Source organism: Rattus norvegicus, chromosome 11 (assembly GCF_021556685.1).
Source record: "Rattus norvegicus strain SHRSP/BbbUtx chromosome 11, alternate assembly SHRSP_T2T, whole genome shotgun sequence".
NCBI classification, from domain to species: Eukaryota; Metazoa; Chordata; class Mammalia; order Rodentia; family Muridae; genus Rattus; species Rattus norvegicus.
Window position 1 is genome coordinate 68,712,935 of NC_141544.1, and position 23,433 is coordinate 68,736,367.

At 41.4% G+C, this 23,433-nt stretch overlaps 1 protein-coding gene and 1 long non-coding RNA gene across 51 annotated transcripts in view; one reads left to right on the forward strand and one right to left on the reverse strand.

Moving 5' to 3' along the window:
- Positions 1-23,433, forward strand: part of Phldb2 (pleckstrin homology-like domain, family B, member 2) — a 219,834-nt gene that overhangs the window by 142,360 nt on the left and 54,041 nt on the right. For 28 of the 50 annotated variants that reach the window (NM_001432498.1, XM_087576899.1, XM_087576897.1 and 25 more), the window contains 1 exon segment: positions 17,816-18,199. In NM_001432498.1, the coding sequence (NP_001419427.1) occupies positions 17,816-18,199 (384 nt within the window). 50 annotated transcript variants of the gene reach the window in all.
- On the reverse strand, positions 10,614-15,077 carry LOC148002596 (uncharacterized). Its single transcript, XR_015633081.1, has 4 exons — positions 14,945-15,077; positions 14,303-14,579; positions 13,970-14,169; positions 10,614-12,410 (listed from the first exon to the last, which is right to left on the reverse strand). It is a non-coding gene; the product is annotated as an uncharacterized LOC148002596 (long non-coding RNA).

Genomic DNA, 23,433 nt, shown 5'->3' on the forward strand with positions numbered 1-23,433 from the left:
TCCCATCGGCCATGCTTCTGACTTCATATCGCACCACCAAACTACAAACACAATCACACTGAGCTCACTCTATTTTCCCAGTTTGAAAAAGAGTTTCTGCTTAATGTGAAAAACTAATTGGAAGTAAAAGGACAATGATGGAGGAATAAATTTCTCAACAGCCCTGTTCATGAAGGGAAACGTTCAAGGGAAATTTTCCACTCCCTTTCAGTGTGTTTTTATTTTAGAATGAGTGCATGTCAGAGACGGTTTTGCTCCACCAGTGATTAATGACCTCCTTAATGAGAAAAGCTATAGGGTGGCAGAGCTGTTTTACAAAAGCATAAAGATTATCAGAGGTATTTTAATTGCCCCGAAAGAGTATGTTGGAATAAGATTTCTCAATCACATGGAAAAACTGATGAGTGCATACGATACAATAAAGTTTGTCTTACATGGACAGAAACCATCTACACTATGTAACGTTTGTTTGACATTTCAGAAGAGTCACACGTCACTCAAAGTTTTGGTTAGTTTATCCCCTTCCTAACTAAGTGTAGTGGATGAAAACATGTATGTATAACCCTAGGTGATTAAACATTCATTATGTATACGGTCAGCAGTCCAGCATGGCATTCCCTTTGTTGTTATAAATTACCATTATTTGTGATTATAAAAAAGCACTGTGTCTAGGCTTGATCCATTGACATAATTCAGAGGGCGATTCAGTTAGCAAACAGACATTTTCTATCTGGACACTAAACAGCCTTATACTGTGCTAAGCAACTATTACTAATGAAGTCAGATAATTATCTTTGATAATTTATTAGAAAATCTAGAAGAGCCTTTCCTGTGGTTCTCTCATTCTAGAGATCCTCTCCTAGTCTATACAATGGGTCTTATATCACAAGGATGGAAACCCAGTCAGGAACCTCATATGCTTTGAGTTTCATCTTTAGCAGATGGAAGGGTTGGTGGATTTCTCCGTCTTCCAAATTCTCCAATTCTAAGACTCCTGTGTCTCAGTCAGGGTTTCTACTCCTGCACAAACATCATGACCAAGAAGCAAGTTTGGGAGGAAAGGGTTTATTTAGCTTACACTTCCACATTGCTGTTCATCACCAAAGAAAGTCAGGATGTAACTCAAGCAGGTCAGGAAGCAGGAGCTGATACAGAGGCCATGGAGGGATGTTTCTTACTGGCTTGCTTCCCCTGGCTTGCTCAGCTTGCTCTCTTATAGAATCCAAGACTACCAGCCAAGGAATGGCACCACCCACAAGGGGCTGGGCCCTCCCACCCTTGATCACTAATTAAGAAAATGCCTTACAGCTGGGTCTCGTGGAGGCATTTCCACAACTGAGGCTTCTTTCTCTGTGATAACTTCAGCTTGTGTCAAGTTGACACATAAAGCCAGCCAGTACAACTTGACAGTCCCAGGAGTGACTTTCCTTGTTGCTTGCAAGGCTGTGATGCTATGAACCATGAGCAGGATCAACTTCTTGGGAGGCCTTGATGATGATATTGCTAGGAATATTACTCGTAATATTTTTTTCCTTAATAATGGATCATCATATTGTATGAAATTAGGCTTATCTTATCACAAGTGATCGCACTGAATGATCTTTCTATTACTTTTATGAAATACCCAATGTAGACAACTTATAAAGAGGCAAGGTCACCAGGCTTGCAGCTTTGAATTCGGTTGCCACGTTGTTTCTGAGCAATGCATCATGGCAGGGAACATGTGATGGTGCAAAACTGCCCATCTTCTGGCCATGGTGTGATAGAAAGAGGAAGATACCAGGGTCCCATAATCCTCTATAAGGATACATACCCAACAACTAGATGTTCTCATACTACGTTTTAGTTCTGAATGTCCACCAGTCCCAGTAGCTTTACAGACATGGCCACTGGGATGCTTAAATTGATGCTATTTTATACTAAAGAGGAAAAAAAAGCCCATTCAAAAATGATAAAATTTTGTCTTTTTAAATATGAAAGATATATCCCCATTAACATTAAGCTTGAAAATTACTTTCATATGGCGTTAAATCTCTGCTCTGAAGACATTTACATACAGCACACTTATTATTGCTGTTTGTAAACATGAGCTGAAATTCTTCAAAAGTGGTCTCATTCTAGTGCAGACAACTGAATTTGAGTTTTATATCAATAGTGTGCCTGTCATTCTTTATATTTAAAAAAATCACTTTATGAGTAAATCATAAAAGTGTTTCGACTTTGGGCTGGAGAAATGGCTCGATGTGTAAGAGACCCTGTTCTGTAAAACATGAGAAAGTAAGTTCAAATCGCTACACCTGTGTAAAAAGCTAGACGTATCTTCACATGAGGTAACCCCCCAACATTGGGAGAGAAGGACAAGTATTTGAGAACTCCCTGGCCACTCGACTGAAATGGTGAGCTTGCAGTTCAATGAAGAGATGTTATCTGAAGTCAAGGAGGCAGAAGCTCACTGAGGAAGATTCTCCACCTTCTTCTCTGACTTCCCATACACTCAATTGTGTACAGCTACTCATGTCGCGCACACCTATCCAGGTGCTTGCTTAAGATTGAAGACTAAAGCGTCAGATGTTGACTTTGTCATCTTGGAATTTGAGGAATGTTGTATTTATTTAAATGCTCTTTAATCTCTATAAACCGATCTGAAGAGAAGGCCCCTGGCCTCTAATATATACTGTTGTCCTTGAGAGACAGAAAAATGTTTCCCTTGTACACAGTACTTTTTTTTTCCTCAAGGACTTAGCATGAATTCTATTTCTTCAGCTATGGGCCTCAAGACCAAGAAACACAGCAATGCATCTCCTTTAAGGCCCAGTGTTCTTTTATTTGACACAAAAATATACATTCCTCATTGGATACAACCAAACTACAAATAACAACCACAAAGACTCACTCTGCTATATCTCAGTTGTCCAAGGCTGGACTCCATTGTTAGCAACAGGAAACCAATGACCACAGTAAAAAACCAGAAGTATGGCACTGCCACCACCAATGGGGACAGCTAGTAGCTGTGTGCACACTTAGCTGATCACCTATCAAATTTATTTAAAAATCAGAAACAAAAGCAACAATCCAGAACACTGCACTGAAGTGCAGTGAAGGCAATAACTTACTGACATTTTTAATTTATTCTGGAAGCCAAGGAAAAATGGCCTGGCCTGCCTGCTGGCGCATTGAGCTCTATGAGGCAATAAGGGTCCATTAACTCCCAGAGGGAGCCTTCTTGGACATTGTGGTTTCAGAAATCAAACACACTCTTCTATGAATGTAGAGTGGGTAAATACTAAAGAATTATTTAACCCACTTCTGTGGAAACCATGCATCAGGATTTGGGGGTCACAATAATAATAATAATAATAATAATAATAATAATAATGATGATGATAATAATGATAATATCTAGTATTTTTAAACTTAGCTGTTTTAAAATGTGTTAAGTTTTTGTTGAAAACTCAAGATAATTGAAGTTATTATTAAAAAGATAAAACCTCAGTTATAAACCTCCAAGGGCCTATTAGTGAAGTATAATCACTTGGAGTCTGTATTAAGTAGCCTCTAACTGCTGTGGTATTTGAGGGTTTGATTTTAGCATTTTTCTTTCACATTTTTTTCTTTCATCTTTCTTATTCTTAGCTGCCAATTCATTTTTGGTCATTAAGAATGTCCTTTTGTATACCTCTATTCCCCTACTCTGCGATCTTTTAGAAACCAGGTATCAGAGTTTGATTAAGCTGTCTTGACTTATGAGCATGTGAGGTCTTGGGACGGCGCTGTTCTAACAATGTGTGTATGTGAGAGTGTGTTTGTGGAGCTTGAGGGAGACATTTAGACTGGTTAGGAGGCATTTCAATTTTCTCATTCTAAGCTGTGCTCCAAGGAGGGCTAGGATGCTGCCTGACTAATAGGCTATTCTACAAGCTAGAGAAATCACTGGAAAGTAAACCGGTTTCATCTACTTGGTACCTGCGTATTTTCCAGTAATCTAGATGTAGTGATCGTTCCCTATGGGCCAGGTATTTTAAATAAGAGAAGATCAAAAATTTAAACTTAACTCTGTCTCCAGTGCATTACTTGGCAACACTGCCAAAAGCATCTGCATTCTATTGTGGAGAACCAGTGGATTCCGCAAATTGCACTGTGGCCATGCAGTATTTTCCTTTGGGCTGATGGTAGTCATTTGCAAAGCCTTGGCAAACAGGATTGCTGTGGTTTAGAACTGCATAGGGCCACATTTGACGCTTGGTTCCTAAACACATTGTAATACAATGCGGGCTCTCATAAAGTACACCATGAAATCAGCTTTTCTTTTCTTTTTTTTTTTTTCTTTATTGGTTATTTTATTTATGTTTCAAATGTTGTCCCCCTTCCCAGTTTCCCCTCTAAAAAACATCTATCCCATCCTCCCCCCCCCCCGCTTCTGTGAGGGTGCTCCCCCACCCTCCCACCCACTCCTGCCTCACCACCCTAGCATTCCCCTATGTTGGGGCATCGAGCCTCCATAGGACCAAGGGCCTTCCCTCCCATGGATGCCAGGAAGGCCATCCTCTGCTACATATGCTGCTGCAGGCATGGACTCCTTGAGGCTAACGTTAGTTGTTTCAAAGCCACATATCAGTATTCTTATAGTAGTCATGTGACATGTCTGAATCAGCACTTCCTTGATATTTGGAAGGCATTTTATGATTATAGTGCCTCTTAAACCACTTTACAATGAAAGAATCTTAATTCATAAGTGGCTAGGACTGTGTTTGTCTTATTCACTACTGGAGATTGACTACACAGTCTGATAACTGGAGTCCTGGAGGCACCACATGTGTTGCATGTTTTTTGTTTTGGGGAGTTTCTGTGTGTGTGTGTGTGTGTGTGTGTGTGTGTGTTTGTAGAGAGTAAAGGTTTTTTCCTGTCCATTTGATATCCATTCAAGTTTTCCTCATTCTGTAGCTGTTGGTTGCACCCTTGGTTACTAGACAATGTGAGTTCTACTTCCCTTTCAATAGGAAGAAAAATGAAAAGAGTTACTTTTCCTTAATTTGGAAATCTTGTGGTATTCCATAATAGAATTCTTGGAGGAACAGTATTACACTGTGCGTGTGTGTGTGTTTATGACTGTGTTTGTGTGCGCACATGTCTGTCTGCCTGCCTACCTTCTATCATCTATCTATGTATAGCTGTATTATATAATTTTATACACACACATAAATGGATTTATCATATTGGCTTCCATGACTCATGGTTACATCGTTCTATCATGCTGCATTCTGCTGAGCCAGAGAAACTGGTAGCTTCTCAATTCAAGGAGCTAGAAGCCTCAGATCAAGGGAGACTAGTGATGATCTCCAGTTTGAGTTGGGGTGAGGGCCTGGAAGCTCTCCTGTAAAGTTGTTTGGTGTGAGCTCCTGTTGAAAGGCTGAAGAAGCTGGTATCTGCTATCTGTGAGTGATGACAACAGCCATAGATGTTCTCACTTAGGAAGAGCAGAACTTCATGGACTGACTTCTTCCTCCTTCAGTTTTTTTGTCCCACTGGGGCCCCAAGCCTTTTGGAAGGTGCCACTAATATTCATAAGGGAAATTTGTCCTACATGCCAGACATCTATAGAAATACCTACAGAGACACAGAAGACCTGCTGCTAATCGAGATGAATCTCATTTCAGTCAGGTTGACAATCAGAACAAACCACTGAGTTATTTTCTTTGTCGTTGTTGCTTGTTGGTGTGTTTTGGTGTTTTTGTTTGTTTGTTTGTTTGATTAAGGATTGGTGCTTTCCAGAGCCTTATGAGAACTGAGGCTGTGGGTCCCAGCGAGTTCTGGAAATTTTGTTTATGTTGAACAGGTTATAAGTCTGATTATGTTCAAAGTGAAATTACAGAGTAAATCAACATATATCAGAAACATTTCTATTTTATGTCATTCGTTTGCCTGTTTTCCAATCTCTGAATGCAGATCATGGTTGAACTATCGGAGAGTTCATGGTTAGTATTATTCAGTTTTGTCATTAAGACAAAGTTCTGTAAGGATCCAAAACTGGTGAGCACAGGGAGGCCAAAGAAAGACACTTCACCTGTAGAACGGCTGTGCACTTCTTTTTGTTCCTGTGTGTGTGTGTGTGTGTGTGTGTGTGTGTGTGTGTGTGTGTGTGTGTGTGTGTGTGTGTGTGTCCGTCCTTGTCGCTCCAGACCCTGCAAAACAACTTAAACATCTAAGACTTTGGTGCCAGATAGGGCAAATTAAATTTGGCAACATTTCTTGACTGGATAGGAAGGTATAGCATTCAATGCTGAGAGAATAGTAATTTTTGCTTAATTGTAGTATTAGCCTTTTTAAAATCTTCCAAGAGGGTTTTTTTTTGTTTTTTTTTTTTTATAAAAGCCAGCTTAAGTATGGAAGATGACTTTGTCCTTCCAGTCCTCCTGAAACAGTCTCCTTCCCGACATGGCCCTTCCGCTTGCTACATCCTGAATATACTTTTAGTATTTAAAAATGTACTGCTGGGAAGTGAGCCAGGAGTTGGGCTATGAAACAAACAAACTCCGTGGCTCAGGTTGATTTTAAAGATGACTGACTTTTTACTCTGAGTTAGGAAGTGATTTGCTCTTAAGGTTCAGACTGAGTGTTGAATTATTTCCAAAGAAACTTTTCTCAGCTTCTGCATTTGAAGTAGCCAGTGATTCTCCCCACCCCCACTTCTTTGTCTTCATCCACTTTCACAGACTGATAGACTCAGCTTAGAAATATAATGCAAAACATAAATAATAGCCAATAGGCTTTCTTGCATTAAGGAAGTGTTTTTAAAAAGTAGGTAAAATTAAGTACATGACATTGGACAGAATAGAATTAGGTTGACAGTTCTGTCTATATCCATATAAACTATGCTTCTAAGTAAACAGCCTTCCTCAGTCTCTAAATAAATAAATCTATACCCACTGAGTAATGTATAGAATATTATCCATCATCAGATCACCTCAGCTCACTGGATAACAAAGAGCTTTCTCTCTTCATCTTTCAAATAAACTGATGGCATATATGTAGGCATTTGTTAAATATTGAAGGAATCAGTCATTTAACAAGTTAAGACTGCCGGTTACCCTCTGGGAACTGAAAGGAAAAAGAATCATCATGGCTTTGCCTTCTTCCTCTCCTGTTGAAGACAGATGGACAGGGAAGGAGTTCAGAGGGAAGGTTAGGAGCCAGCAGTAATTTAGTGATCACATGTGAGGGCATTGAGGAGCTAAAGACCATATAATCTGTAATACAACAGGATGTAAGGATGACCATTTAAAGCAGGCTCCTTTACAGTTGAGAGCAAACCCTAGGTTCTTATTACAGTGGCAGTACAAGCTATTGCCTCTTGATGGTGCCATGCATTTAGAAAACGCTTCTCAGAAGTTGAGTGCTGTGGATTCTGAACCATCAGAGCCTTTTCACTCTCAGGCTGCACGCTGAAGTACAGAAGGCTGCCTTGACTGGCTAGAAAGAGCTCTGAATGCTATTCTGGAGGTCATCGAAAGAAATCCTACTCTTTCCAAATGAGAAGTCAATTTATGAACACTTGCTTTTCAGTAAGAAGCAAAGCTCATGAAACGAATTCATGGACGATGTAAAAACTAGAAGAAAATTGAAAACATTATATTGATACCAAGAATACATGAGCACTTGAGAGGGACCTGCTGACTTTGCAGTGAGTGACCCCCCCCCATATTCATAAGTTACTTAGTATATCTAAATTGGAAGCCTTTTTAATGGGTCTGCATTTTTAAAAAACTATTCTATAAAAGAGTAGGTTTCAGTAACTTTGGGTTAATGTGATAATGTTTATTACTATTTTCCTATTCTAGAAAGACTCATGGGAAGCTTTGTAATGGACAATGTTTTTAACATTTGAGATTAATATTTCAAGAAGGAAAAAAACCTACAAGTATCATCAGAGAAACACATTCATCACTTTATTTTTGGGAATTGTCCTTGTTTTGGATTGTGACCAAAAGCAACTTGGGGAGGAAAAGATTTATTTGGCTTACACTTCCACATCATACCCTACCATCGAGGGACGTCAGGGCTGGAATTCAAGCAGGGACCTGAAGGCCAAAACGGAAGCAGAGGCCATGGAGAAACACTACTGTCTTGCTCTCCAGTGTTGCCCACACACCAGTCTAATGGGGACATTTTCTCAACTAAGCTTCCTTTCTCTCAGGACTACAGCTTGGGACAAATCAACAAAAGTCTAACCAACGTAGGAATTCTGTATTTCAGTCATTTTGCTGTGAACGCCCAGATCCATTAGAAGGGAACTGATTTAAAATATTTTAAGAGTCTACTCTCAGGTAATTGTAGGTTCACATGCAAGTTATGACAGTTTTTAAAATTAGAAGTTTTAGAATTCAGAGCTCTGGTGTATCGTTTATTGTTCCTTTCAAAGTATTGTGTAAGAGCATAGGAGAGTTGGACATTCAGACAGTGAAGGCAGGCCAGTAGGGTCTGCCATATTGGCCCTTTGTTAGCTACACCCATTTCTCTCATGCTCTATAGTAATCTCAGATTGGTTCTTTACTGAGTAATGTTGCTATTTTATATAACTGTACAGTCTCTAACCTATATGGGTTTTTTTTGTTTTTGTTTTTGTTTTTGTCTTTTGTTTTTTGTTTTTTTTTTTTTATGCCATCTCTGCTCCATGCTCTAAAACAGTACATGAGGAAAAGAGAATCCCAGATTCATGCTTATGGGTGTTTTCTTGTTGTTGCTACTGCTGCTGTTTTGTTTTGTTTTGTTTTGTTTTGTTTTGTTTTGTTTTGTTTTAGACAAGGTCTCACTATGTAGCCCTGCCTGGCCTGGAATTTCTATGAATATCATGCTGGTCTCAAACTCACTGAGACTTACCTCCTTCTGCCTTCTAAGTGCTCGGATGAAAGGCACACACCAACACACCAATCTCTACTGTTTTTCCTTTATAGACAGGGTTTTCTGTGGCCCAGGCTGGACTCCCACTGTTATGCACCTCCAGTTCACACATGCTGAGATTTAGGGTGTCCATCGCCATGTTTAACTTAGGCGGTGCCTGGGGGATCGAGCTCGGGGATCCCTGCAGTCAAAGCAAGCACCGTGACAGCAGAGCTGCATCCCTGCCTCGTTTCTATCTTCCCAGAAAAAAATGACTTTAATTAAGAATTCTAATTACATTTTTATTTTGCTCATTTTGTGTGTGTGTGTGTGTGTGTGTGTGTGTGTGTGTGTGTGTACACACTTGCTCTTGTGCCACATCCTGTCTGTGGATGTAGAGTTCAACTTACAGGCTCTCCTCTTCCATGGGACCTGGATATTGAACCCAGGTTGTTAGACTCGCAATCAGGCACTGTCTTATTGGCTATGTTAACCCCCACATCCCTCCCATTCCCACCCACATCGTCTGCCTTCTCTCTTCTCTTTGGGAGTCTGTTCATCTTACATAAAAAATGCAGAAGTTAAGAAGAATAGGGAAGAGTGCGTCTCCTTCCTGTTCCCAAGAGCTCAATTAAGAAGATTAGCTTTATGAAGTTCAGAACGGCTTCATCTGTGCCTCAGATAAAGTCCATTTAACTCTAGGGGAAGAGCTTTTTGTGCAGTATGGTATGTTCTATCGAAATGCTTTTGTTTTAGATAAGTTGATGGTTCTCATTCAAATATGCTAAAACCATATCCTTTCTCTGGGATTGTCATTTGGGTTTTGAGGAAAGATAGAATCTGTAGAAAATGCTGAGTTGGCTTAAAAGCACCATGTTCCTTTTATATTTATTGCTCCTTTTGATTATTGAATATAGCAGATGATGCAGATGAGGTCTAAACCATGCCAGGCAGGCTAGAGTTTCACAAACTGTCCTTAAAGAAAGGAAAATGTAGTCGCATTCCTAACATTCCCCAATGAAGATGCATTCCCTTCGTAAGATGCTTAAGACTTTGTGAGGAGTCTTTACATATTAAAATAGAGAATTTCCCATGTTTCATGGATCATAACTAACAACATTACAATGATTTTCTCGAGGACAGTCTATTTTCTCTTTGTATATGTAGTTTCCCGATATTTTTCTCTATTGTCTTTATGTATGAAGAATTACTATATTTTTGTAAGAGAATAAATAAAGGGTTTTTTAATTTTTTCTGGTTTATGTGTGTGAAAGTGGTGCATGCATGTATGTATGTGTGTTACATGCATGTATGGTGCCTGTAGAGGCCAGAAAAAGAGGACACTGGATCCCTTGAATCTGGAGTTACAGAAGTTTGTGAGCCATCACTCGGTGATGAGAACCGCCCAGTTCCTCTAATAAGAGCTGCCTGTAACTGTTGTGTCATCCCTCCAGATCCAAGGATAGCGCTGTAGAATGTACAGATCTTAGTGCCACCCACAAAATCGATTTTCATTGAATAGAATAAAATAGTATGTAAAATTCTAAAGTAATTTTTTCATCTGGTGTTTTGTAGATTATAATCTTGCAGAAGAAACAACATGATCTAGAATTTGGTTAAGCTAAAGTGAAAATTAGGCAGAGAATGGTCATGTTGGTAGCATCTGTAGCATCTGGTAGCTCATGTTGCTGGTTGTGGTTCCTCCAACACAAAGAGTAAAGCCATGCGACAGGTTTCTTAGATGTCATAGGACATGTTTTTTTCTGTCATGAATTTTCTTTATTTTGAATGAGTGCTTTAATAAAAAGACACACATTTCCCCCTCCCTTTGAATGCTACTCGTCCGCTCCCCACCCCAGTGCTACACAGTTGCTCATATCATTTTGGAATAATATGTTAATATTAAAGGTCTTTCAGCTTCAACTTTATTTTTGCTTGCTTGCTTGCCCGTCAACTGTAAATGACAAATATAGAGGGTCCTTGTTGCCAGGGTCTGCTTGCTGAAATGAACCTGAGTCTGACTAACAAAATACAAGTAATCGTGAGGTGGAAAAGTCAGCTAAAAGAAACATTGCTAGGTAAAAATTACTAAAATTAGTTAGACTATATTACATTAGGCATGTTTGATATGGAAGAAAATACAGATAAATACTCCCTCAGCATAAATATGTACTTGATACAAGCTATAATTTTATACTCTACTATTACATGTGTTAATAACGAAATGTGTTTTAATTATCATAATATTTTTACATTTACATTTTTTTAAATTACCAGTCCCTTCTATCATAGGGACACAGCTAAAATAGTAGAGGTAATAGGCTTGAAGGAGACAAGGCACACGTGTGTAAGAGTACAATGTGTGTTTGGAGAATTGCTTGGCGACATAACACTGAAAGAGCTTCTTGTCTCTGAGTAGAAACACAGACAGGAAGTGACCTAACAGCTCAGGCATTTGCATGATAATGTTACTCAGCTGACCTCAAGTTCTAAGGCAGAGCCGAGGGCAGTGTGAGTAGCAACCTGGGTTTTGTGTCTAGGGTGAAGTGTATATTAGAGAGTGGGTTTTGTTAAGGCTAATTTTTTCTAGAACCTAATCTATTTGATTTAATGTGCCACAGGGAGCATATGTTGGTCTGTATTGGTGAGACTAGAGGAACGAGTAGTGGTGAGCCGTTCAAGTGATTTCCCCCAGGTTACTGTGGGACAGGGAGAAAAGTCTCATCTCAGCACAACACTGCCAAGTCACACTCTATGACCCTGTTTTATACACTAAACTGAAACACAAGGCACCTGCCTAGCCCGAAGCTACAAATGTACATTCAGAACCAGAATCAAACTCCGGGGGTCTGGCCCTGAGTTGTGTGTTTACCTACAGTGGCACAGTGGTGGAAAGGGACCAAAGAGGACACTTAAGAAGAACACTTAAGATGGTCTCCATCTCCTTAGGCTGTATGTTGGGTTTTTTCCTCAGTGTAGGTAGTGTCCTAAAGGGATATTGAAAGTCAGAGTTAAGTGTCTTAGTCAGTTGTTTATGTTTTCTTTTCATGGTTATTATTTTGTAACAAAGGAGGATGATAGTGCATTCCCATACAATCTTCATAGCAATTCACTTATGACAGGAGTGTGAAGGGGAGTTAGTATTTGCCACATTGTTAGTTACCTTCCAACAACCTGCCGTTGCCTCCCAGACAGATATAGCCACTTAAAGCCATTGAACTTTCATTTTGTAGATGTGCCCCTTTCCTTCTCAACCCCACTGATGTTCCCCATTCCAAATCAACCCCACTAATGTGTCCCATTCCTTCTCTACCCCACCGATGAGCCCCATTCCAGAACAACACTTTGGATGGGCACAGAGTCAGTACCTTCTAAACCAAGAATGGCACAGTGAAGTCCTTTCTTGACTGTGAATTTGAAAACAGACTTCTCAGACAGTCTAGAGTATTGTTAGTGAACTGTTATCTCTCACATGAAGGAAGTTTGCCAAACCAATCCGCAGGAGCCAGTATAGCTTCTTAACCAGATGATTTGTCCTGAAATGATAAGAACGGCAGAAAGGTGAGTGGGGGTATGAAAGGCCAGTTACAAGGTGAAAGGCTGCTTCCTCTACACAGCACACCATGTCTGATGCCGCCTGCAGGTCTAGGAGTTTCCCAAAGAACATCATATTCAATAATCCACTAGAAGTTCTCATAGAACTCTCTGCAGGCTGCAAACCACTGAACTGAGAATAGGACCCCCGTTGAAGGAATCAGAAAGAACTGGAAGAGCTTGAAGGGGCTCGAGACCCCATATGTACAACAATGCCAAGCAACCAGAGCTTCCAGGGACTAAAGACTACCTAAAGACTGTACATGGACTGACCCTGGACTCTGACCTCATAGGTAGCAATGAATATCCTAGTAAGAGCACCAGTGGAAGGGGAAGTCCTGGGTCCTGCTAAGACTGAACCCCCAGTGAACTAGATTGTTGGGGGGAGGGTGATAATGTGGGGAGGATGGGGAGGGGAACACCCATAAAGAAGGGGAGGGGGAGGGATTAGGGGGATGTTTGCCCGGAAACTGGGAAAGGGAATAACACTCGAAATGTATATAAGAAATACTCAAGTTAATAAAAAAAAAAATGAAGAGGAAAAAAAAAAAAAAAGAACTCTCTGCAGGCTATAATGGCCACAGTTTTAGACAGTTGAGAAAACAAATCAAGAGACATCAGCCAGAGAAAGAGGCACACAGGGCGGAGTCTGGAGGCTAACAGAAGTGGGACTGGCTTCGCTGTCTCCCAGAGGAGTCAGGACACACTATTCTACCAGCCTTGGAGAGTGGAATGAGGCAAGACACACACACACTGTTTTGTAGTCTGTCGCCTATACGGCTTTTATTGAGCCTTTGTGATGTAGGCATGTCTCATTGACGATTGATTGATCATGAAGTTTCAGTCCGCTGGTTGAGGGATAGACCTTCACCCAAGGCTTCCATAGGAAATTGTGTAGTTAATCTTTTTGCAGTGTGCAAGCTCTGTCCTTTATCATATACTACCAACCCTACCCCAAACGAAGGTTTATTCAGTAAGTAACTGAGGATTCTTTACCAGGATCCTTGTGTCTCTTCTCTTCAAGTTTTGGGCTGTTTTCCTGCTAAAATGAACCACAATTTCTATAGGGGAAAAATGAATATTTAAGAGATTTAAAATAGCATAGATCTATTTCTTCCATATACTTCATGACCAGTGTAGGTTGACTAAGACTTTTGCTCCATACTTCCTCTCTGGGTACCAAGACTGACGGGGCTAGCACTAGCTGGGCTCAGTCTGTCATAGCTGACATGTAATAAATCATACCAGCCTGTTGACGTACTGGCTTCCATTGCTTCTGGCCTTCCAAGGGCTAGCACAGATCTGAAGACCATGTAATTTAGGGATGGGGAGTAGAAAAACAATTTTGTCCCATGCCCAGGAAAAGAAAATATTAACATCTTGGTTACCTCCTTTAAGGGGTTTAAATGTGCGAGGAACTATGCACACATAGAAGACTCGTTAGTATTTAAATGCCAGGATTACAGGTATACGTCCCCATCACCAAGCCAGACCTCCGTACCTGAGACATTAGCATGTGCTCCTGGCATCCTGGAAATTCTGCCCGTGTGCTCTGAACTCTGCCTCTTCACGTTCTGCTCCTCAGTTTTAGATCTCTGGGCTCTGCCGCAGAGCTACAGCTCCATCCTTAATCCATAGGGGGTGGGGGGTCGTAAGCCTTTGTCAACGGCTGTTTTTGTAAAGGATCACTTGCTTGTACTCCTGTTAAATATGAGTGAAGAGGGGCTCTTTATTTACATCCACATATTCTATACACACCACCAGGAAACAAGTAAATTTATAGATTTTTTTTCCAAACTCAAGATTATGGAGAAATAGAAAAGTAGAACCACACCTAACTGTCAAAGGAGGCATTTTTGACAAGAGAAACGTACTCCTTTTGACCAATCATATGTAAGTATGCCAGGCTGACACTTGTATTGTGTGAAATAACCGACTCAGCATATTATCACAAATCATCCAGCAAGCATTTCACTTCTGTTTATGCATTGGTAGCTGGTTTTCTGTGTAATTTATTTATTCAGTATTTCCAAGTCTTGTGGGCTAGACCAGCAGATGTTGGCTCCAGGGCTCCAGGACTCCAGGGTGGTTTTCACTATTCTATTTGAGGCCTGTAATAGAGCATACACAGAATAGAATAGAGCACATATAATAGAAATATTCTTCCGAAGTAGAGAGTTTGGGAATAAAAATCTATTGCCAAGCCTCGACACCTTCTTTACGTTTGTAATGGCTAAGTTCAGAAAGCCGCACAGCAATATTTTCATTACACTTTCTAAGCTATTATGACCCCGTCATAAAGTCCTTGGTACGTGTGAGATAGAGAGATGCAGGGAGGGGAAACGAGAAAGGAGAGGAAAATGCTTTTGCAGTAGTTTTGCTTTCTGAATTCTTAGCATTGCAGTGATGTTGGCTCCTGGAGTGGCAGCCACCAGTGTTGTGAATGGGATATTACTGATGTGGGATTCGGGGCTACCTCTGTCTTTGCAGATTGCAATGTAAAGCTTCAAGGAAAGCCAAGTCTCGGTAGGGGTTTGTGTCCTGGCTTGAGGTCCTACAGGAAAGGTGAAGGATCCCCGTGTGATGACTAGTGCAGAACCAGACACCACAGTGGAGCGGGCTGAAGGGAGCAGTATGTAGAGGGTTGCTTGTGCTCTGCGTTTTCCTTAAAAGGCTTCCTGAAGTGCCTTCTGAAATGTTTTGCCTTCTCTCTACTGACGCACTTGTTTCTCTTTGGTGTAGGTTTTTAAGGGGCCAGCGTGTCTCGGCACCGCCTGGATTTCTTTCAGACTGGTGGGCAGCAGTGCTGCCTGTGTGTCTGATTCAGTCTGGACAGATTGCCTGTGAATGGGGTGATGAGAATAGAGAGACGCATACCAGTAGACCGAGCTTCCTGTGCACAAGCCTTTGAATACTGCATTTCGCTGGCTGAAATAGCTTCCGTCATAGGGTTGGGATCATTTATTCCCTCTGGGATTAAGCAACAGCCTAGACGGCAACTATTTTGGGAAGGAGATGTGAGAGGAAGGATTGTGTCTCCCAGTCTAGGCAGGAGCACCTTTCCTTCGTTTGAAGCTTATGCCATTCGCTGGGACCGCACTAAATGTAAATGGGTAAATGCCAGATTAATCCCAAGTGGGAAAGGCTACTGTGTGCATCCTGTATGGTCAGTGATGGCTGAGGCTGAGCCTAGATGTTTCAGCTTCAACCCACGTTTCAGAAGGGCGAGCTTTCTTTGGAGATTTGGTCCGTGGTGTGAATGCTGTGGAGAAAGGAGAGGTGTGTGTGTGTGTGTGTGTGTGTGTGTGTGTGTGTGTGTGTGTGTGTGTGTGTGTGTATTTCTTCCTGTATAGAGGCTGAGGTGGGTAGGGCTTGGCAGGTGCTGGCAGCTGCAGAGATAAATAAGGACCCGGGCGCCTGGATGAAAGGAGCGAGGCTTGCACAACTATGAGCGCCTGTCTGGGAAGAGGCCATGAGGACAGACCTGCAGCTGGAGCCCAGAAGTTTAAGCAGTAACAGGGAGGTGGGACTTAACAGGGACCGGTTCAATGGACGTTTTGAACAAGTTATTACTCTTTTAGAGGGAGGGGGGTACTTGAAAGGGCTCACATATGTCAGATACACTTTAAATGAGGTCTAAATTTTGCCACTTAGTGCAGTGAATGGAAACTGGGGGACCACAGGGCTGTTAATGCGTTCTCTGTTACTACCTCAACTAAGAGAGAACTCTCTGAAATTGTCTTCGCAAATTAGCTGCACTGGAATGAAATTCAGCAGCCCAGTGTGCAGAGTATGTTCTTATTTTATTACTGATTGCCAGTCTGTGAAGTAGTTTTCAACGGGGGGCTTTTGATGTCTCTTCTCAATGTGGTAGGATTTAATCGCCACATATGGCCTTTGGTTTTGGTTTTGATTTTGATTTTCATTTGCATTAAATTTATGTGAGGCTCCCCACCTCACAGACAAGGCTGCCTAGGCTTACGAGAAGCGCTTGGAAAATTGTTTCCCACTGTTCATAATTATGTTATTAATTTGCTTAAGGTTGTAAATGACTACACTTTTGTATAGAGTCTGATGAGGGGTCAATTAATGATTGCTGTTACTTGAGACATTGATGGTCTGTGGTCTTTTTTTTTAAGTAAGTAAATTATTATTTTATATTCCAGCTGCATGAATCAAATATTCAATGATTTTAGATTTTGAGCTATATCAATGCCATTCTATCTGGACTTGATGTGAAATGTCCTTTATTTTATTGCAACAATGATATATTTTAATTATATAGTTTATTTACTTATTTATTTTGTGGATTTGTGTGTGTGTGTGTGTGTGTGTGTGTGTGTGTTAAGGAGTATACTTGTGTGCCCACATGTCACAGCACGCATATGGAGGTCAGAGGTCAGCTCTCTTCTTTCACCATTTAGGTCCTAGGGATTGAACTTGGGTCACCAGACTTGTTAGAATGTGCCTTTCCTGGTTGAGCTATCCCTCTGGCACCATTCATACACTTAAAAGACATACTCATATGAAGAACTAAAGAAGACCTGTATGTGGTGACCAGATATTTAAACGTTTTGAAATTTTTGATGTAAGGGGGGAAAAATGAAGACAGAGAGAAGCCCTGTGCATTGAGAGATACTTTAAACGTCATTTTCCTCTTGGCATTTTTAACAGTAAAAGAACGATTTGTCTGTGAAGTTAAGAGTGTTCATTTTAAGCACAAGTATTATGAGTCCATAATGTTGAAAGAGATGGTTATTGTCTGATAGGAAGTGGAGGTTTGTGTATTGTGGTTGTCCCCTTTTGTTTGTGTGTTTATTCTCAGAGTTTTGGAGACTTTGAATCAAGAAGATTTTTATTGGACTATGATATAGGCTATAGTTAGCCCAGGTTTATTATAGGTGAAGATCATATAGCTAACACAGGGTTTACGGGAGAAACCAGGAATTGTAAGCAGTTCCAGTTCCATCTAGGTCCTTAAATGGAAGTCAGGTGTGGATGTGGATGTCTGTATCCCGGCCCTAAAGAGACTGAGGACTGTGAGTTTAAGGACAATCCTCCAATACAGCAAGACATCAGAGAGAGAGAGGGGGTGGGAGGGAGGAAGAAGGAGGAGGAAGAGGAGGAGGAGGAGGAAGAGGAGGAGGAGGAGGAGAAGGAGGAGGAGGAAGAGGAGGAGGAGGAGGAGGAGAAGGAGGAGGAGAAAGAGGAGGAGGAGGAGGTGGGGGAAGACCTCAGAAGGAAGGGTGGTGGACCATTATGTGAATGAGCTCTCCAGCTCCTCAGTGGGTCTGGATTCATCTCCATTCTGTCATCCTAGCTGACCGTGCTTCCTTCCTCGCTGTAGGAGCGGCAGCGGCTGGAGACCATCCTCAGTCTCTGTGCTGAGTACACGAAGCCGGAAGGTCGCCGCCTGTCCGCTGGCACCACAGTGGCTGATGTGCAGAAAATCAACAAGGAGCTTGAGAAGCTTCAGCTGTCGGATGAAGAGTCTGTGTTTGAGGAAGCTCTGGTGTGCCCGGACGCCAGGTACAGGTGCCACCGGAAGGGCTCTCTCCAGGATGTTGACATTGCTGGCTTCGGGAGCCTGGGTCATAGTGCCAGCTTCCTGGCCCCCAGGGGCAGCAAGAACGATGAACTGCTTGGTGACCTCACCAGGATGCCTCCACCATCCTCAGCAGCATTTCTGAAAGCAACCAATGAGTCCTCCTACCTCAGTATCCTACCGAAGGTAATGTTGGGTGCAGAGACTACAAATGGGGCCTAGGGCCATGCGCATCCATCCACAGGGAAAGGAGAGGTTTACCACGGGTATTTTCTTGTCATTGGAGTGCAGCTTTTATGAAAGATGGATGATAAGGCGCAGCAAATTAGGGAGATTCTCAACATGTGGGTCGTGACCCCTCCGGATCAAATGACCTTCACACAAGGGTGGCCTAAGTCCTTCAGAAAACACAGATATTTACATTACAATTCAGTAGCAAAATAGTAGTTAAGAAACAGCATCAAAAATATTTTTATGGTCAGGGGTCACCACAACATGAGGAACTGTATTAAAGGGTCTCAGCATTAGGAAGGTGGAGAACCACTGCTGTAAAATGCTATTCACACTGTGAAAATGTAGCCACCCTGGGGTAAAGAGATGTCTCTCCTTGCCCATCCCAGCTATAGACTTAAGTGAGGTAAAGCTATGTATCTTGCCTCCCTGTCATATTGCCTGTGCATAGATTAATACACACGCCTACTATTCTTCATGGCTCCCCATCACTAAAGGGGCATTTATATATAATGTACTATCCTGTTTTGTTTTTCAAAATCCTGTTGGGAAATTTTCATTCGTTGGATTTTTAAAATGTTATTAAGCATGTGTTAGTTGAGTGAGTTTCGTTATGAGACTTCCACACATGCCTGTGATGTAATAGGATTACATTCATCTCCTCTGTTATCCTGCCTTAGTCCCTGCTTCCTCTCCATTGTCTCACTCTCCTTTTCCTAATAGTCCTCATTCTAGCACATGCTGCTCCCGCCTCATATATGAGCAAAACCACTCAACACTGAGTTACTTCACGTAACATGGTGGTCCCCAGTTTCATACTGATTTTTCCTGATCAGGAGTTCTTATGTATTATTGAGCACTTCCTGTTATACATCAGGACTGTGGTGAATTAAACATGTGTGGCGTATCAATCACTTCTTTCTTCTCATGCCATATTACTCTTGGACAAATTCTCAGAGAAGACAAATTCTCCATAGCACATCTGGCGTTCCCGCTGGAAAGTTTAGAACTTAGCAGTGAGGGTGGTAAGGTGGAGGAGGGATTAAGGAATGAAAAGTTACTGGGTTGGGGCTGAAGAGATGGCTCAAAGAACACTAGCTGCTCTTCCAGAAAACCTGGGTACAGTCCCAGCATCTGTGACAGCAACCAGTGGCCATCGCACCAGTTCCAGGGAATCAGATGCCTTCTTCTGGCCTCCATGGGCACTATTCATAATGGTACAAGGTGCAAAGACATAGATGCAGGCAAAGCATCTGTACACATTATATATAATACACATAATACATTTATACATATAAATAGATATATCAGTTGTTGAGTACTCAGGCAAAGTATATAACCCTCTTTGAAACTTTGGACAGATTTGTGACTTTCCACCATTTTTATTTTCTATTTCTTCTCTTTTATAGAGAGTGGCTTCGATTGTGTGTGTGTGTGTGTGTGTGTGTGTGTGTGTGTGTTAATGTCATTGTGCTGTGTACTCTCTCTAAAGGCTGTCTTCTGGGAGAAGTGTTTGACAACAAAGCTTGTCTAAACAAGCAGATCCCGGCACATGTTTTAGTTCGCCCAAATAAGGTCTTGTGGAATTGGAGGCCCTGGAATTTAGTGCAGGGTCCAGACCATATTAGTAGATGCAGGAAACATCAAACTCATCTATGATTGCCACCAAGCTTGTTAGGGTACAAATGAGTGGGTGAAAACCCAAGGGATTTCAAATACAGATATATATGTTAACTCAAGAACAGAAACAGAAGACTTGGACAAACTTCGTGACCCAATATCTGGGATGTTCTCTTCCTAACAGTACTCCTGGATTGTTTGCTTAACAACGGTCAGTGTTTGCTAGTGGTTAAAGTGGTGAGTGGGAAAGTGGAGAAGAGAGAAACATGGGAAACTCTCAAAACTTGCCTTTAAAAGAATTGGTATATCGTTGAGGAAGCCTGAAATTGACTACCACTTACCTAACAATGAAAAACGAACAATTCCTTGGAATTAGTCTCCTCCAAATGGCCTTTGTGAAGCTATCGACCACCACTGAGGCAACTGACTCAGGCAGTTCCTGACCTACATTTTTGGTAATTGTTGCATCTGCAGTGAAAAGTCATGCACCCAAGTGCTCTGCAGGAAGTCTATAAAAAGTGTGTGTGTGTGTGTGTGTGTGTGTGTGTGTGTGTGTGTGTGTGTGTGTGTGCGCGCGCGCGCGCGCGCACACGCATGAGTGTGTTCTTATCTCTACCCTCTCTTCTCTTTCTCTCTGTGGATCAAGTTACCTCAAAGATGCCGTATTTACTGATGCACATTCCTGGGCAGTATGGCTACAGAAGGGATGTATTTCTTCATTACTATAAAATTAGATACAAAAGTACTAGAAAATACACCATGGAAGTAAAGGATATTGTGTTTAAATTTTCACTATTTGTCACTATGCAATTATTTGAAGCTATCCATCTGCTGACATGAGGTTGGTCCTCCGCTGATTTTCTTTGTTCTGTTAATTTACGAGCTTACAGTAAAATTCTCACAATACAGTCAGTCTGGTGGATAGAGGTCTCAGTGGTTTGGAGTACTTGCTGCTTCCACAGAGGATCTGGGTTCAATTCCAACTGCCCACTTCAGATGACTCACAAGCGTTATCACTTCAGTTCCAGGAGATCTGACACACTCTTTTTACCACCTTGGACACTGAGATGCATGCGGGCAAGACATATAAAAATAAATAAATAAATCATTAAAAAAAAACAACACAGTATTCAGTTTTAAAATTCCTCTTGAATATATGCCAAGAACTTCCAAAAACCCTTGTGTATACTTATTGAAACAAGTAACCTTGTGTCGTTAAATATGCCCATTGTGGTAACATTTCTGAAACCCTTGCATCGTGTAAGTATTTAGTGTTTCCTTACACCATATTGTCACTCCTTGACCCCCTGAGTGTTCAGTCTGCAGACTGTTCATCTGTTTCCTTTTCTCTTAATGCTTTCTTCCACTGGTGACAGATATATTTAAACCATGTTGGAAGCAGAAACCTAATATGCAATGCTGACCCAACAGGATACAAGCCTTCAGAGGCTTTCCTGCCGCGATTACTGGGCAGTGACTTTGACTGCCATTCAGTCAGACACTCCTCCTATCCTAAAGCATTGAGACAATAAACGTCACTCTTTGTGATAGAAAGGTCAACAGTTGTCGTATTAGCTGGTAAGAGAGTGGATTTAAGATGATAATAGAAAAACTAAGTTTGAAAGGTGTCTTTGTTCTATCCTATTGAGATATAAATTTGATGTTAGTTTAGTTTGCTTTAGTTTAGTTTTTGAAATAGGTTCTCTCTACGTAGCCCAGGCTAGCCTTAAACTCATAGAGATATGCTTGCCTCTACCTCCCAAATGTGGGCCAAAGGTGTAAGACACCACACTGGGCCAAGGTTGTAAATCTGTAGTCATTCTGCCTCCTTTCAAAACTACGAAATAGAGAATAGAAATGAAGAATATGAATGGATAATGGAATATGACAAGATAGACCTTTTCTTAAAGTTATGTCAGGATCAGAAAACAAATTAAATGAACCTGGTAGATGAGCTTAGGTGTGGCAACTATTTGGTTAATCTAATTACTGTGAATTTCGTTGATTGATTTGGTTTGGTTGCCTGTGACTTCATCTGCCCATGTAATCCTGGCTAGCCTCAACCTTGCTGTGTAGATCAGGTTAGCCATGAAGTATCAGCAATGCTTTTGCCTCTGCTTCCCACATTCTGGAATTATAAGCATTTACCACCATGTCTTGTGAATGCTCTTTCAATCTATTAAAGAAGAATCCTCAAGAATTTACTTAACCAAGGTGCTGTTTTCATATTTAAGTTGGGGAATATCTGATCACTGATTTAACTCATCCAAAAATTACTTTATTCTAGGAGATATGGAAATTAAATAACATTATAAAAAGCTCTGGCATCTCGTTTTTATACAGAAAAGTTTTTATCTCCTCTGGTGATACTCATGATAGCGAATCTGCATTCCAGGGAAGAAGAGGCATTTTTTTTCATCTTTATTAACTGGAGTAGTTCTTATTTACATTTCAATTGTTATTCCCCTTCCTGGTTTCAGGGCCAACATCACCCTAACCCCTCCCCTCCCCTTCTCTATGGGTGTTCCCTTCCCCATCCTCCCCCCATTACTGCCTTCCCCCCAACAATCACATTCACTGGGGGTTCAGTCTTGGCAGGACCAAGGGCTTCCCCTTCCACTGGTGCTCTTACTAGGCTATTCATTGCTACCTATGAGGTTGGAGCCCTGGGTCAGTCCATGTGTAGTCTTTGGGTAGTGGATTAGTCCCTGGAAGCTCTGGTTGGTTGGCATTGTTGTTCATATGGGGTCTCAAGCCCCTTCAAGCTCTTTCAGTCCTTTCTAAGATTCCTTCGATGGGGGTCCCATTCTCAGTTCAGTGGTTTAATGATGGCATTACATAGGCGAATGCCATCAGAAGAGGCATTTTTTAAGGTATTTTAAGGCATTTTTTAAGGTGTTTTCTTCTTAAGCAGTGGGAATGCTAGACTTTGTGCATCATTCACAGCATCCATGTCTTCCCCCAGCATTTAACATTAAATGGACGAGACAATGAGAGCTCACTGTCACCCCGCATGTTGGATGTTCTCATCGCTTTATATGAAACTTGGTTTTCTCCATGAAATACATGGTTACCAGTGTCCTATTTTCAATCCTGTTGATGTACTTGCCATATAGGAAGAAGGTCTATAAGACAAGGTTAATAAAGAGTGAATTAACACAACACACATGGCATACGCTAGCAGTATCGCATGTGCCCTTCGATGTTGTGTGCCATGATCTTGACAGACTAATGCGCTCTTGCTTTGGAAACAACAAAACAAACAAAATTGATGTCCTCCTCATATTAGAAGCAAATGAGTAAGTGTAAATACTCATTCAGAGGGAATTCTGCCTCAAGACCTGGCAGTGAGGCTAGATATTTAAAAGGCTTCTTTCTATAGGTGGACCTTACAAGGAAGCTAGTAACATACTGAGAGATCCCGTGAGGAAGGTGTCAAAGGTCCTGCCTTGTTTCTGGTCCCTGGTGTGCGTGCGTGTGTGTGTGTGTGTGTGTGTGTGTGTGTGTGCGTGCGTGTGTGTGCTGAACTTTATAACACTGGAGAAGCCACCTCGTCTCTACATTCTGCC